Source organism: Paramisgurnus dabryanus, chromosome 5 (genome assembly GCF_030506205.2).
Source record: "Paramisgurnus dabryanus chromosome 5, PD_genome_1.1, whole genome shotgun sequence".
Lineage (NCBI taxonomy): Eukaryota > Metazoa > Chordata > Actinopteri > Cypriniformes > Cobitidae > Paramisgurnus > Paramisgurnus dabryanus.
This window is the reverse complement of record NC_133341.1, coordinates 41,083,843-41,101,226: the sequence shown is the minus strand read 5'-3', so window position 1 is coordinate 41,101,226 and position 17,384 is coordinate 41,083,843. Positions and strand designations below refer to the sequence as shown.

General features: G+C 36.9%; 1 protein-coding gene across 1 annotated transcript in view; it reads right to left on the bottom strand.

Annotated features, from left to right (window-relative positions):
- Positions 1 to 16,513, bottom strand: part of LOC135774533 (LHFPL tetraspan subfamily member 7 protein) — a 143,993-nt gene extending 127,480 nt beyond the window's left edge. The window contains exon 1 of the mRNA XM_065284657.2: positions 15,824 to 16,513. Within this exon, the coding sequence (XP_065140729.1) occupies positions 15,824 to 16,132 (309 nt within the window). The 5' untranslated portion in view covers positions 16,133 to 16,513. The remainder of the gene's footprint in view (positions 1 to 15,823) is intronic.
- Positions 16,514 to 17,384: the final 871 nt, after the last annotated feature.

Sequence of the window (17,384 nt, the reverse complement as noted above, 5' to 3'; positions counted from 1 at the left end):
TAATGATGCTTCAGTTCTGAGCGAATGATTTAAAATTAATGTGGGTTATAGTGTTTACATACAAAGGGAAAAATGATCATGCATCTTATAAAACAGACGGCCAGGTGATGAAAACCATAAATGAATAAATATACATAAAATATAGATTAACCAACGGGAAAAGTTAGTATAATTAAGCTTATTTGTTAGTGACCCAGGACCACAAAACCAGTCATAAGGGTATATTTGTAGAAAAAGCTGATATACGTTATCTCTATATTTTAAGAATTTTTATATTTTTGTAAAAAAATTACTTTTAAGAGGACATTTCACAAGACTTTTTAAGATGTCAAATAAATCTTTAGTGTCCCCAGAGTGCGTTTGTGCAGTTTTAACTCAAAATACCATATAAATAATTTATTATAACATGTTAAAATTGGCACTTTGTAGGTGCGAGCAAAAATGTGCCATATTGGGTGTGTTCTTTAAAATGCAAATGAGCTGATCTAAATTGCAGTGCCGTGGTTGGATATTTGCAAATTAAGGGACGGTATTATTATAATAAGATCCCCTTCTGACATCACAAGGGAGCCAAATTTTAATCACCTATTTTTTACATGCTTGCAGAGAATGGTTTACCAAAACTAAGTTACTGGGCTATTCTTTTTCACATTTTCTAGGTTGATAAAAGCACTGGGGACCCAATTATAGCACTTAAACATGAAAAAAGTCAGATTTTTATGCTATGCCCCCTTAAAAATCATTCTGAAAAGGGTGTGAAATGCAAAGAAGGAAGATGTTTTCAAGCACCTCACACACTTTCTTTAAATCCAATCTGTGCACTCTCACTTGCATTTATGCATGAGCGCTGCTGTCTGTCACCGCTCCCCTGTGCTGTCTTAGACATAAAGTAACTGTACTGCTCACTATACACTACACACTGAAAAACACTACCCTAAAGCTCAAATAGATACTGCCAGCACAGTCACAAGCACTGTGGGCATGCTTGTATTTATTTGTGAATAGCATTTTTGTGCAAGTATTGTCATGCAGAAGTTAATTAAAAATTTTGGGTCTTATAATTTTAGGGTAATATTTTGAACCCATATTTTTTAAAGTAACACAAAAGATACAGCATGTGATATAGCCCAATCCGAAATTGGTTTAGCAATTAGGTCTATCAAATGTGCTTTTTGGTTTTTAAAGGGATACTCCAGCAAAATATCAAAATTACCTCATGATTTACTCACCCTCAAGCAATCCGAGATACACATGACATGTCATTCACTTTTCAGACAAGCACATTTAAAATGATTTAGTAAATGTCCTTGCTTGTAACAACTTCTGACTTTAAACCCCAAAAAGTGCATTACTGCTTCACAAAGGTAATCTAATGGGTTAATAAAGGTCTTCTGCGAGTAATTCATGCAATATTTTAAGAAAAATATCAAAATTTTAAACTTTATAAACTATAATAGGTAGCTTCCAGTAAAGACACCATCTTGGACTCGATTCAAAAACAGCTTTACTGTGGGTTCACACGAGCCACGTTTGAGCCGTCAAATTCGTACCACTTCTAGTTTGCCGCTTGAACATTTTTGAGTTTTATGAAAGCCATGCGTGAAATTCCAGTAATCGAGACATTCACGCGGAAATTCACATCATGGGAGGGGCTTCTGGGACTCCGCTATCTGTAATCACGTCACTACCAGAGCAAGTTTCTGATTGGTTAACCCTGCGTGTTTTTCCACCAAAGTTTTCGACTCTCGCGTTTCCCGCACAACGCTAAATGCGATGCGCTAATCGCCTCATTCGCGCCGGAAGACCTCCAGACGCGCGTCAATGAATCTTTACATTGACTTTACATTGAAATCACTCGCGCATGACGCCTCTACCGTGGCTGGTGTAAACTCAGCATTAGGGTAGTCAGCGTTGGTTGCCATGGATACATTGTGCAGTTAATTGGGCCCAAGATGGCATTGTTAGCGGAAGCTAGTTATTATAAAGTTTAAAATATGGATATTTTTCTTACAATATCACATCAATTACTCGCAGAAGACCTTTATTAACCCCTTGTGGTTTACGTCTGTGAAAGATGCACTTTTTTGGACTTTAAAGTCATTTTTGAGGGCGAGTAAATCATGTGGTAATTTTGATATTTGGCTGGAGTATTTCTTTAAACCTGTCTTCACTGTATGTTCTTAGACAAGAGCACATTTTTAAAAAGTCCATTTGCATAGAAGTTATTAAAAAATCTTTACACGTAGATGATTTGGGCATGTATTATGCTTTAGTAATTACTCCCATACATAATATTTGGATTCATTAACATTAGATGAAGGTCACACTCATTTTCTAAGCTTTTATAAAAACGTATGTGCCTATGAAAATCCAGTTCAAAGTCATTTTTTGTGATTTACTGTTTTTTACATAAAATTATCCTACATAATGTAAAGAACATTGTGTGAAAATATAAACTTGATATATTTAATATTGACTGGTCATACTTTTAGGGGTCACATACGTAGTTCAAGTAATACATGGTAATAATATGACTTTTTCAAACTGAGACACATTTAAACGTAAAAAAACTTGAATGTAGAAATTACAAAACCAGAGTGAATCTGGTTTAGAAAGCTCAAAAAATAATAAACCGCTGGTTTGCAGGCATCGACTCTTGATGCAGTGAGTTACAAAGCCAGAAGCAGAAGTTGCATCAGCCTGAATGCTAAATAATTGACTCTCGCAAAAGAGCTTGAAGTGCGTCACTAACTTGACCAGCACTGGGATTTCTGCAGACAGCCATTCGGTAAAAGTGATGCAAGAGTGCAAAATAACAAATTCGATATCGCATTCATCAAATGCATTTGTCGAAGTGAGCGTTAATTGAAAAGGTCTCAGTGTAGTTTGGGGAAGTTCTTGGGCTGTGGGCCATGAGATGATTACATCATGTTAATGAAATGGGCAACTAATAGGCTTTGCTGGTTATTGGGTAAGAAAATAGAGAGATCATTAGATAATGTGGTAAAGATCCTTCTTTAGAGTCAACATGTTTATTCCTTTGGGCAAGAAAATGGCATCCAACCCTAAGCACTTTTAAACGTCTTTTACAAAATGTTTTAATAGATACTTGCAATTATTTTAATTGATTTGCTTTATTTGCGTTCTTGTCTTAGTTTATTCATGATGTGATTGTTGTAAATTGTGTGTTGTCTTATTGTATTCTTTTTGTATGAAACTCAATGTGTCGTCGTCTTGACCAGGTCTCACTGGAAGAAGAGATTAGGGATGCACCGATACCACTTTTTTGGAATACGAGTACGAGTACGAGTACTTGCATTTCAGTACTTGCCGATACCGATACAGAGTACTTAATAAAAAACATGATTTAAATTTACAGGTAACAGCTTTGGTAATATAATTTAACAAAAAAACAAAGGACTAGTTTTCCAGTTTGTTGTAAACTCTGCCTCTTTGGACAACACAAGAGGCATTAACCCCTTACACGCCGCTCAAACGTAGACATTTCTCAGACCGTGGTATCGATTCCAGGTATCGGGGGACTTTTAACGAGTACGAGTACTTTAGAAAATGTGGTATCGAGGCCGATACCCGATACCAGTATCGGTGCATCCCTAGAAGAGATAGAAATATCTCAATGTGATTTTCCTGGTTAAATAAAGGAAATAAAAACTACCCATGTGTCATTTTCAGAAACCATGTTTCCAGCTGGATACATTCAAAAAATTTGGGCTGATATGGCTAAAACTGTATTTGAAATGCATCAAAACAATTTAAAAATGGTCAGAAAAATAGTCAAAAAAAATTGGGGCACTAGGGCAGTACCCTTTGAAAAGGTCCTAATACTGTATGTGTCATTTATTTAGGTACAGATATGTATACATTTACCAATATGTCTGTTTGAGGTACTAATATACATTCTCTTTGGTAGCAATATGTACCTCTGAAGTACAAATATGTAAAAAAAAAAGGGTACCGTCTGCGCCTAGTGAAAGTCACCAATTATTTTGACAGATTGCAATGTTTACGGTATGTAAACTGTATTGTCGCAACCTTCAATCGGATTAAATTCAGTCGGATTGACAAAATTTTGTGCATGTAAACATAACCTATAAGAACTTGGATTCATAAAAATATTTTACCCACCATCAACAGCTCAACATTTTATCTTAAAAACATCTTTTGCAGGCTGTTGTTTTGGTCAGTGACACATCTGCTCGTGTGCGGTACAAATGGCTGCCGATGGAAAAAAGCTCACACCGGGCTGTGTACCCCACACATCAAGCCAAGTGAACAATCATTTACGCTAAAAAATGGTTCTGGGCTTCCGGTTAAATCAATACATAAACTACCCGGAGGGTCTCCTGTGAAGTCGACAGGCTGTTTAAGTAATGGACATCATGTGAGGTAAAAGCTTTGACTCAGCATCCTGTCCACCAAAGAGAGAAGAAGAGTACACTAAAAAATGCTAGGTTAAATGAGCCTTAAAAATTTCTATATTTGACCCAACCATAGGCTGAAACAACCACAATTTTTTTATTTGAGTATGAATGTGTGCAAAGTTGTCTCTCATTGTTTCTGTCCTGCATGACCTTCTAAATTCCTCTTTAGCTTAGCCTTTACTTTCATACTGTATTTATACTGGCTGTTTAAACCACTGGAGATGGACTCAGAAGGTCCATCTTTAGTTATTTTCTCTTGCCTCTCCCACCCTCTTTCCCTATCCATTTTTAATAAGTCACAAATCCTCTTCCTTGCAAACAGGCGGGCGGCACTGCTAACAGGATCTTGAATGTCAAAATGGCAAGGAAAATCCATCACGAGCAGATACGAACAGCCAGGACTAAACCAATGCACGTCTATCAGTAGTTATAAGAGAGAAAAACTGTTAGAAAAAAATTGAACCCAAATGTCACTGGGGTGGTACCAAGGGGCATTGCTAGACCCCTTTTACTGGGGCACGTGCCCCAGTGTAAATCTTTTGTGCCTCGGTGTAAATCTCAAGTTTACATTTTAGCAGTTAACTTGTGTATTCATTTACAAAGATAATTGAGGCAAAACAGATCTCCAGTGAGGAAAATAAGTATTTGAACACCCTGCTATTTTGCAAGTTCTCCCACTTAGAAATCATGGAGGGGTCTGAAATTGTCATCGTAGGTGCACGTCCACTGTGAGAAACATAATCTAAAAAAAAAAAAAAAAAATCACAATGTATGATGTTTTTAACAATTTATTTGTATTATACAGCTGCAAATAATTATTTGTTTCAGCTAAGCTTCTGACCCTCAAAGACCTGTTAGTCTGCCTTTAAAATGTCCACCTCCACTCAATTTATTATCCAAAATAAAGACACCTGTCCATCCCATACAATAGGAATCCAACTACAAACATTGCCATGACCAAAGAGCTGTCCAAAGACACTAGAGACAAAAGTGTACACCTCCACAAGACTGGATAGGGCTGCGGGGAAATTGCCAAGCAGCTTGGTCAAAAAAGGTCCACTGTTGGAGCAATCATTAGAAAATGGAAGAAGCTAAACATGACTGTCAATCTCCCTCGGACTGGGGCTCCATGCAAGATCTCACTTCGTGGGGTCTCAATGATCCTAAGAAAGGTGAGAAATCAGCCCAGAACTACACTGGAGGAGCTGGTCAATGACCTGAAAAGAGCTGGGAACACCGTTTCCAAGGTTACTGTTGGTAATACACTAAGATGTCATGGTTTGAAATCATGCATGGCACGAAGGGTTCCCCTGCTTTAACCAGCACATGTCCAGGCCCGTCTTAAGTTTGCCAATGACCATTTGGATGATCCAGAGGAGACATGGGAGAAAGTCATGTGGTCAGATGAGACCAAAATATTATTTTTTGGTCATAATTTAGCAGGACAGTAGGGTAAGTTGTGCCACTTTTTTAACGTGTCATAGGCAATGAGAAAAAATTGTGTTAAAAACTAATGTTTTAAAACTAATATTTCAAGACACAAAAAATCATGAGTGAAGTAAAACTATTGTGGAATATGAAAGACAATAAGAAAAAAATACCAAAAATTCCAAGTTCACACATTTTCTTAAACCCAACAGGAAAATATTTAATATTCAAAATAATGGAATACAGTAAAAGAAACTGTATTATTTTGTCAAAGTTTTTGCACCAGTATAGATCATTAGTAACGGAGGACCAAAAAGTCATATACAATATTTTTATTTAAGCAAACTAAATTGTTGTCTCCCAATGGACCTTGAGTCTGAAAATAAAAATTAAATAGCTAAATGTCATCCATAATCCCCTATTTTTTCGTGCACTGCTAAAGTTGTTAATCTGTTAATCCAATCCCTGACTGGCAACTCAATCTACACTCCAAACAGCTGTTTGTTTAACTAGTTGGCCACCATTCTACAACACTTGCCCAAAGCCAGACAACACAAATCTTAAATCCAAGACCCGATGAATTTAGTCCCAGTGATGAACACAGAGACTTCTGTATGACGCCAAAGCCAAATTGCTTTCAGGCTAGTCTGCTAGACTGTACCAAATCAGGCAGGCACAACTGTGATTAGCCCTGAGCCCCAAAACACCCAAACAGACGGACTCTGATTAAATATTTCTGCAAATCTGAACCATTCTGTCGTTGCTAACATAACAGTTGAGGTTAGCATTTGGCTTTCAATCTGAATAACAAGATGACATTTCAACTGTGAGGTCAACACACCAGCTGGCATGACTTGTTTATCATTTTGGATATTATTAGTGGCAAACGTCACTAAGGTCTTTAAATATTATAAATATAATCAAATTAATACCTTAATAGCACGATATATAAGATTTTTGCCTTTAAAAAATACAAATTATTAGCACAGTGTTATCCTAAATGTACATTATCCTCTGTAACAAGAGAGTTTAGGTGTAAACCCCAAATTTCAGTCCATATGTAGTTTATTGCTTTGTTAAATGTTTTTATAGGTCAACCAGGACTTTGATCACACTTTATTATGGGAACACAATCTCTGTTATTTATTGCTCTCTGTTGCACCAGCGCGCCATCCAATCCGAACTGTCCTCATATCTCTGCCACAGATGCTGACTCCTCGCGCTCACAATCCGCTCACTGCCGTTCCCAAAGGAGACTAAACCCATTTTAATATTTCCAGTGTATTATCAATAAACCACAGCCAGATTAAATCCCATCAAACGCTGAACTCACAATGTCACTCGTTCAGTTGCCTCTTATTGCATTCAATTAAACCTCATTCACACAGACCTCTGGTCCCAGAAAATACCCGTAAAATTGCCAGACAAGCGTCTGTGTGAACAAAAACTCGTTCCGTTAATCTTCTGGGATCGTTGCCGGAAAGAGGACCTAGTAAGATACGCGGGTAACCCTCTGTGTGAACAAGAATGCCATAAAGGGCGTGTCGAAGTGAGGACGCGCGCGTCATCATCACAACACAAGTTATGGTTCAGCTCCTTACAACGAGAGATAACATGTATATAAACATTCACAACGAGAAATGTTGCAAACTAACATGTATATAAACATTCACCACGAGAAATGTTGCAAACTAGATTGAAGCAGTTATCAGGAAATGATATATGAGACGCATAAACAATGACGCACGTGCCGTAGTGAGGACGCGCGTGTCATGGCAACATGAAGTTGGTTCAACTCTTTAAAATCAGGGATTTACAACATTCACTACGAGAAATGTCAGAATACTAGACTGAAGCGGATATCAGGTAAGTTAGCTCGTTACTTACTGCGTTGAAACGGAGATCATTCAGCAGCATAAAAGAATATCGCGTCACGTGCTCATTTGAGCTATAATAAACGAAAATACCCGCATGTCATCCCAACGAGATATATTTCTCAGCTCCTCAAAATGCGGGTTTTAAATGCATATAAACAATCACGATGAGAAATGTCTGAAAACTGTATCAAAGCAGAAATCAGGGAGCTTTTCAAATATCCACTCTGAAGCTGAGATCATTCACCAGAATAGAACTGTGCATTCACGCGCTCCTTTGTAGTCTTATCATAAACAAAAATGCAAGCGAGTTGTTTCCGGAGAGAGAAATAATAAATAATATGCAAACTTCAGACGCTGCGTAGAAGAGAGGGCGGGACTTTCAACATGTCACGTGTCTTTCCGGGACCATCAGAAGCCGTGTAAACTTGGCAGTGTGAATGAATAAAATATCAAGCGGTCCCGTAAAATTCCAGGATGCCTGTCCCGTGTATCTTACGGAATATCTGTGTGAAAAGGGCTTTAGAGTCTCTTGTTTGGATTTCCTAAAGGGAACAAAGACTTGAGATAGCAAGGTCATGAAGAAAACTGCTCTGACCCGATAGTCGGTCGGTCAGCTAATTCTTATTACTGACATATTTACTTTTTTATTTAAAGCTGTTAAGAATGTATGTAACTTTTTCAAGCTTGAGGGAATCGACAATTTTCATGGCTAAGAAAGATATTTTAAGAATTCTCACTTCCATAGTATTTTGATTTCTTACTAAAGGTGCTACTGTTTCCTGCTTGATTTCAAATAACTTCCTTTGTGTCCAGCAAAACAAAGAAATGTATACAGGTTTGTAACAACTTGAGGATGAGTAAATGATGACAGAATTGTCATGCCTTTAAGGCAAAAGTATTACAAACTTTAGCTATGTTGTCCTAGCTAAGTTTTGACAGGATCTTTTGAAAAAATCTGAAGGAAACCTTATGTTAATCTACAGTGAGATAAAATTATATGTGGGGCGGTTTACATATCGTGTCTATTGCGTGCTCAAGTTCGTTATTTCAAAAGTAGGCACGCGGTATGCACGCTCATTACGGAAGTGACGCGATCGGGACGTGCCCGCGGTGCGACGCGCACATTTTTCCAGGTGCGTCCACACCCCATCGAGTTAAAAACATCTCAACTTTTCAGAATGCCACAAGTGCAAACGTGATCCATTGGCCCCTGTGCCAGTTTGCAAGTTCTCTCTACTTGGACACGCCTGTGCCCCTCTCTCTCATAACTGCAGAGAGAAACTAGGCCTCATCGATCATCTCATTAGAAAGCAATGTGGTGCTGGCCATGATAAAACTCTTCGGTGGTTCGGTTCTGCAGGCTGAGAACCCTTAACAGGAAATTACTGCTGCTTGCTCATGATACAAAATACAAGGACCTTCAGAAAAAAAAAAACGAAAGACAAGCATGTGTGTTTGCGAGAGAAATAGGATGTGTGACAGAGGACAGTCTTAAAATACGGTTTTTAAAACTGTTTCATAAAATCTACTGTGGCAGCACCATGACGCAGTGATGGTATCTAATGGAAATATGGGAGTGATAGTGCATACTGTACCGGTCATTACCATTGTACCATGTTTAAAACAAGCCATGGTGATACCATGACAGTTACCTGCCAAGTTCCAAGCAGACACTACTGTCAGTAATATACAATAATATACAGCAATATACAGTAGTAGGGTACTGAAATGAGGTCGACATTTCAATAGAAACTTCATTATCGCTCTATCATGATTCATGTCTCTTTGTAACCAAGTGAGCTCTTAACAACATGACTGAGAGTTCACTGGCGGGCAAACATCACATCCTTTGCCAGCATTCATCGCTGTCCGAGCACAGCAGCCCGGGGTCGAACGACGTTAAAAACACAAACTAATAACTCAACCTGTCAACAGCACACTCGTGCCCATGGGAAACTAGAACATTGACTTCAAAAGCTCTATAAGTGATTATGAGCCTTTTCACTTAAGACATCTTAACTTGATGATAAAGTATAGCTAGATATAGCCTGGGTTATATAAGAGGACATAAAATCAAAAAAGATTTTAAATGGGCACAGAAAATGATCAGTTTCACATATAATAATGATGAAAGTCATGCAATGTCTTATCCCAGCAAGAAACAACCGTCATTTCATTGTCATGGTTAAAGAGCACCGATTTTGTTGCTAAAAAACAACGCTATAATTAGGGATGCACGATAATTTGCATGTGATTGTCATTGCGCATCTTGTCAGTGAAGCCGGTTCCGTGATTAGAATTAAAACGCCATCACCTGCTTTCAGATGGAGCAGCATTTACTACACAAAGACGTAGTTCACTATCAATCGGGGCAATTTTGCATTAATAATCGCGAACATATCGCCTGTGATATGAATGCGATACTGCCCAGCTTGTCAGTGAACTACGGCGTTGTCTAGTAAATGCTGCTCCATCTGAATTGCAGGTGACGGCAATTTACTACTAATCAAGAAACTGGCTTTACTGACGAGATACGCATGATATCGGATGCGAATTATCGCGCATCCCTAGTTATAATACAATGTGTTCGCGTGGTTTATGGTTCAAAAACACATTATTTTCCACATACCGTACATTTCTGTAGCTCCAGATTTCACTCTCTTCCTGAAACGCACAGATTACAGTATACAGTATATGGAAGAATTAATTATTAAAATATATACTAAATAAATATATAATATATACATTTATCTGCGGAACTGTTGATGTACTAGTATAGTATTTATGAATGAATGGGCGGGTGACACTTGACACAGGACCCCACGCAAACCCAGTCAGCCATGCATGTCGACAGTTTCTGTCAGAAAGTGTACTTGATAGACAGGGGATTGTTATAAAGATGTATGACAAGTCAAGTGAGAAGTCAAAGCTGATTGCAAGGCATCAAGGGTGACCCAAGTCTGAACAAAGCATTTCAAACACTGTCATCCACAATGGCTACTACAAATGGTGATAGGGTGAAGTGTGTCGTTTAAAGACGTTTACTTCTATCACAGTTTATTGTTCAGAGATGATATATAGACACCATTGTGCTTAAAACATTGTAACAGTGATCTGGTTGAGCAACCTGTTTGTCAACTTACTTAAGCTACATTGGCGATGGTGTGAGATTGGGGTGGGACTGTCTGTTTTTCAGACCAATCGCAGATGTCAGTGTGTTCAGGAAATTTGTCTGAAAAGAAAGTTAATTAGTTTTGCCACCAAACATAACTGCGAAAATTATTTCAAACCGGTTTTCTGTAACGCAACTGTAGCGCAACTGGCAGAGGACTGAATAAGCAACCTAAAGGTCATGGGTTCAATTTCAAGGAACATGCATAATGATAGAAGAAATGCACTGTTTGAATGAAAGCGTCTGCCAAATGCATAAATATAAATGCCTTCTAAAATATTCCCTGAATATTTTCATAATCGATTAATCGACTTTTCACATAAAAACATAAATATTCAATTAGACTTTTCAATTATTATAGCAAAATAATGCACTAAATTATGGTATTCACGTGTAGAAGTGTACTTTTAAAAAGCCACACACTGCCTTAATTTTAAAAAGTTTGTGCAGCTTTTAAATAGTAAAACATCTTTAAGGGACAGATTTACTAAATGGGGCAAATAAGTGGAGAGCGCAATTCCAAAAAAGTGCAGATTGTAGTGGTAATATCTCCGGGTTATTTACAGTGTAGAGTAGGGGTGTAACAATTAACCGTGCAAATGCACGTTTTCTCAATGAATGAATTTGAATGAATTACGGTGAAATCCAGGCACATCCGAACGCCAGGGGGCGCTCTCGTGCAGAAACTCCCTTTGTGCCACAGAAGAAGTAGCATTAAGAACGCTATTCCAGGAAATGTCTACAGGAAAATTTATATCACGGTTCTTCAAATTGTTTCAGGTATTTTCATAATAATAAAGAATATTTTAAATGATTTGGTGTAACGAGTGTTGCTTTTTTAAATGCACGTTATAAACGACTCAAACTCGTTATGATTTTAGATTGTTTAGGACTTCCTACTGACCAAATGCCGTAGTATACGCACAAGCTGTGCATGAAACAAAGAATCGCAGCCTTGCGATTCAGAATCGATTTCAGACAGGCATTTTTACACACGGTTGAATCGTTACATCCCTAGTGTTGGGGGTAACGCATTACAAGTAACGTGCATTACGTAATAATATTACTTTTCTGAAGTAACGAGTAAAGTAACGCATTACTTTATAAATGTACACATTAATATTACTTATTAATAATACTTTTTTTTAAAAAAAGTAATGCAAGTTACTTTTTTTGTTTAATTAATTTGATTTTAAAAAATTATGTACTGAATTAAACTAAATGTAGTCACATTATGCACTCTATGTGTACACGCATGTGTGGGAGTTTGAGTCAGAAACTAAGATTGCAGGCCAGAGCCTGACATTTTTGTGATGAAATATGCCATTTCTGAATGCAGAACTTTTTAGTCATAAAAACACCTGCAAGGCCTGAAAGAGATCAAGCCTCAGACAAGAAAAAGTAACGCAAAAGTAACTAAAAAGTAATGTAAGCATTACGCTCCATGAAAAGTAACTAAGTAACGCAATTAGTTACTTTTTTGGGGAGTAACTTAATATTGTAATGCATTACTTTTAAAAGTAACTTTCCCCAACACTGGAAAAAGCACAAATTAAATAACATAGGCGCAACAGCTGATTTCCATAATGACCAACGCAATCTACTAAGAGCAGCGCAAATTAGTCCAGGTCGCATATAAACAAAGCTGATCTTGAGTTCTGCAACACGGACATCACAGCGAAAAATTTAGGATGTGTAATCCCAGCTAACAAAACCATAGGACAAAAATCAAGGTTTACAAGTTTTAAAACATAGCTACTAGTCATAACAGTCATAAAATGCAAATGTGTGTAAATGAATTGTAATAAATTGCGGCGAAATGCCGCCACATCCAAAAGCCAGAGGGCGCTCTCATGCAGAAACGCCATTTGTGCCACAAAAGAAGTACCATTACAAATGCTATTCCAGAAAATGTCTATAAGCATATTTATATCGCTCCTCTTCAAGTTGTTTCAGGTATTTTCATGATAATAATGAATATTTCGAATGATTGTGTTTAACGAGTGTTGCTTTTTTAAATGCACATTATAAACGACTCAAACTTATAATGATTTTAGATTGATTAGAACTTCCTACTGATCACATAGCAGTAGTACATGCAGAAGCTGTGCATGAAACACAGAATCGGAGCCTTGCGATTCAGAATCAATTTCAAACAGAAATTTTTATTGGAAAAGCGATGTATCATCACATACCTACGTAGCACACGCACAAACATTAGTAAATCGCGTTGCATGAATCATTTAAATAATCTCCAAAAATCTTGCATCTTAAAGGGAAACTCCTAGAAATGCATAAGGTCAGTCTCAAAAATAACTAGACCACACATTTTTGCATTAATTATTCACAATCAAAATGATGGTTTGTATTTGCACAAGCTCTTAGTAAATCTGGCCCTTAATGTCAAAACATAAACAAACAAAACAAATCAATTTTGTCCTGTCAGGGTTGCCAGATCTTTGTCAACAAAACCATCCCCATTCAAAACTAGTCCAAAAGCATCCCATTGACAACAAATTTCATTATCGATTTTATCTACAGAGTTACAGGTACAGTAGCCCCAGTCTATTAAAACATACTTTTCCTTAAATCTTTTTTTTCAGTTTCACAAAGCAAATCATCTTTTCATCCATCTTTCATAAATTCCACTACAAATCAAAGTAATGCAATGAATAAATATTTGCTTTCAGACACACATTTTTTATCCATACATAAATCATAAAACACAAGATGCACTTGTGATGCAGATAGAGTGAGTCAGCGAGCGAGCGAAAGAGAGAGAGAGAGAGAGAGAGAGAGAAAACAAGAGAGAGCTTTTAGGGTATTAAGGAAACGAGAGGAAGCGTATGCTTTGAGTGATGTGAAATGGAAAGCTCCATTGAAACTAGCCAATTGTAGAGAACTCTGTGTAATACCAAACAAAACAACATTACTGATGGGCTTTGTATGTACAAGAGGGTCCGGTTTATCAACATTTTAGGGTTTAGAGATAGTCATCTGCTTAATGGAAGAACTTAAAGCCTCCAATAGAGCATAAAAAGTGTGCATACTATATTACAAGTTTTCTAGAAAAGCAATTGTTATTTCATGCTTTATATAAAATAAACCACAGTCATTATCTGTGGAAATCTTTCTACATTCAGTACGCCCTCAGAATCATCTTTATCAAATCGGTCTAAGATGTTTCTCCTAAAATCCCTTAACAAGGCAATCGTTCATACTTTATACTGTAACTTGTGTACTGTGGATTATCTGGTTTCAGAAGTATTATAATTGATGTGTTTTGTTTGCATACATTTGTGCACAGATTTTCAGATTGAGGAGATCTTTTTATCATTAAGAAAACTTTTGAGATCAAATCTACTTGAGAGTAATATTATCAGCTCTGTGCTTTGTTTTGATCCTATGGATTACCGTGTGTTTGTGCATTGTATTGCCACTTGTTGATCAGAAAAATCTGATGAGTTTACAGTCATCTGTGAAGACTAATCTGTCTGATAAACACATGATTTGTGTCAGACTAACCTTTCATGCCAACCTGTGCATCTTTTGAAACAGTAGGCTCAGTTAAACTTGATTTGAGTCAGTGAAAAGGGCTGCATAACGATTAATCGCAACTAATCGTTTGTAGAATAAAAGTTTTTGTTTACATCATATAAATTTGTGTATTGTGTAATAATTATGTATATATACACATGCATGTAAATATTTAAGAATTTGTTTTACATTTATATACTTTATATTATATATAAACATTAACACTTATTAGTGTTAGGACAATATATTGCAGAGGCCGATATATCGGCTAATATTTGGATTTTTTTTATCGGCATCGGCCAGTTAATTTCTCATGTGTACACACATTTGTAATAAAAAAGACACTTAGTGTCACAGAAAGTAAAAAGACCAATCATTATTCACTTTTTAACATGACATTATGTTGTGTGACTAGTTTAACACATATTCAAACAGTACCATAAGATGTCAGATCATTAATTATGTCTTGTAAATATGTTTTAAGCACTTTAGGGTATATTTATAAATGTTATGTGTAACTAATTGGTGAATTTAAAAAAAAAAATTTTTGTTTGCCTCTTATTTACCGCGATAACATTTTTGTTATATCGGCCAATCCTTAATATCGGTATCGGCCAAAAAATTAAATAAAAAAAATACATGTTGGTCCTCTAATACTTATGAAATACATCTGTTTTTTCTTAAACTACACATGCACGTGTGTGTATCTATTTATAATACACACTTTTATATGATGTAAACAAAAACTTTTATTCTGCAAACGATTAGTTGCGATTATAAATAAAAAATCCCATTCTGACTCCTATTTATGGGCTACTTTAAATTAATGACTGATGCAATTGGTTGCTAAGAATATATAATATGAGCAACCTGCCTTAAAATGCAATAAATGAGATATACAATGGTTGCTATTTTTGTTAATAGTAAACACAATTGTGCATTGTATGGCATGTAGTTATGCGTCTCTGTCTGTGAAATCCAGACTAATTGTAAAATAGGAGTAACAAAGTTTAATTTCAATCACTTTTCAATCTTTGACCTGGCCTTACTCACTCAATACTGTTAGATTTCCACAAAATGTGTTTTTACATCATGTAGGATGATTTGAAACCAGTAAATCATAAATAAATGACTTCAGATGGGTTTTCAAAGACATGGTCACAAATATGCAAACATTTATTCACATGTATGTGCACCTGAGCCATTCAGGCTGATGTTCAAAAGTTGCATACTGTGTATGTACGTTTACCTTAAATTTCACCTAAAATGTAAAGTATTTCTAGAGATATCTATAGTATGCATACACAATATATATGATATATGCATAATATAGCCTTCATACATAAAATTTAGTATATTCAACCTACCTGCCAAGAGCTGGAAGGAATTTCTTGAAATTTGCCGAGCCCGCCAAAGGTGTAACATCTGTACATATGATCCAGAGACTCCGAGCAGTGCCAGAGCAGCCCGAAACTCACCGAGTCCTTGTTTTTAAGGTGCTCCTTCACAATCCACGCAGGTGAAATAAAGCTGAAGCTGCAGATCGCTACCAGGGCGGAGGACAGGAGCACCCAAAAACACCCGACGCAGCTGAACATCCTCACGGCGCGGGGCAACGACACGGGAGACAGATCGATTCCCAGCCCTTTCCAATCCCCATCAAACAGTGCGTGCATCTGAAGCGAGCTCGTTTCCTTAGATGAGCACCAATAATCACACGTGGGTATCCTCCAGTAGTCAACTAGTGCGAAACAACTCGATATGAGCACCTGCAAGCGTAACTTTACAACTGAATATCATTCCAGAACGATGCAATTCCATACAGAAGATATTCCAGCATATTATATGGATGAGAGAAAGCAGGTGGCGGACAAAAGACAGTCACACCCAAAAGCACAAGCACTCAATCTGGGCTGTCACACTATGAAGATCTGAATCCGTTCTACCTTCCTCAGCCAACATCATCATCATCATCATCATCGTCTCCCGTTTGCGCTCAACCGTCAGACGTCCAGTACAAACGCAGCTCGCGTGCTGCAGGAAACTTGCCTGTCACATGGACGTGGGCGTCACCTCCAATGTGAATGGGTCTTTAAATCGCGTATGGTGGATTAACAAGTTAAAGTTTTTAAACATCCAACGTTTTAAAATAGTTACGAAAAAAACTTGTTTTGCGTTTCGTGTCACTGCCTGAGCATCAACGCACATTTAAGGTTAGCTTGATTTACTCAGATTAGCGTGACTAGTACGTTTAAGATGCATAGCTTTATTGTCAACATTTTAATTGATTTAATAAACACATGTAAAGATACTTAAAAACAACGAGCAGGATTTATAGCTCATATATTTAATGTCGTACCAGGAATCTCAAGTATTTACAAAAAAGTGAAAATTATAAAGCGTCAACACTGCCCTCTGGTGGTCGTTTGCACCCGGACTAGTACGTACAGTAGTGCATACTATGAGATTTCATTTTACTTACAAGTATTGAATGGATTAGTATTGAATGTAGTATTGAAAAATAAATGCAATATATTTTTAAACTTCAACATGTGTCTTTACTCTGTGTTAAAGCGTTTTCTTTTTCTCTCAGTTTAAAGGGATAGTTTACCCAATTTACTCACCCTCATGTTGTAACAAACCTGTATAAATTTCTTTGTTTCTGATAAACACGAAGGAAGATATTTCAAGGAATGTTTCTAACATGAACTTCCATAGAAGGAAAAAATAATACTACGTTCCTCAAAATATCGTCCTTTGTGTATCAAAACAAAGAAATGTATACAGGTTTGTAACAACATGGGGGTGAGTAAATGATGACAGTATTTTTATTTTAGGTGAACTATCCCTTTAAACGGGACATTTTACAAGACTTTTGTAAGTTGTCAAATAAATCTTTTGTGTCCCCAGAGTACGTATGTAAAGTTT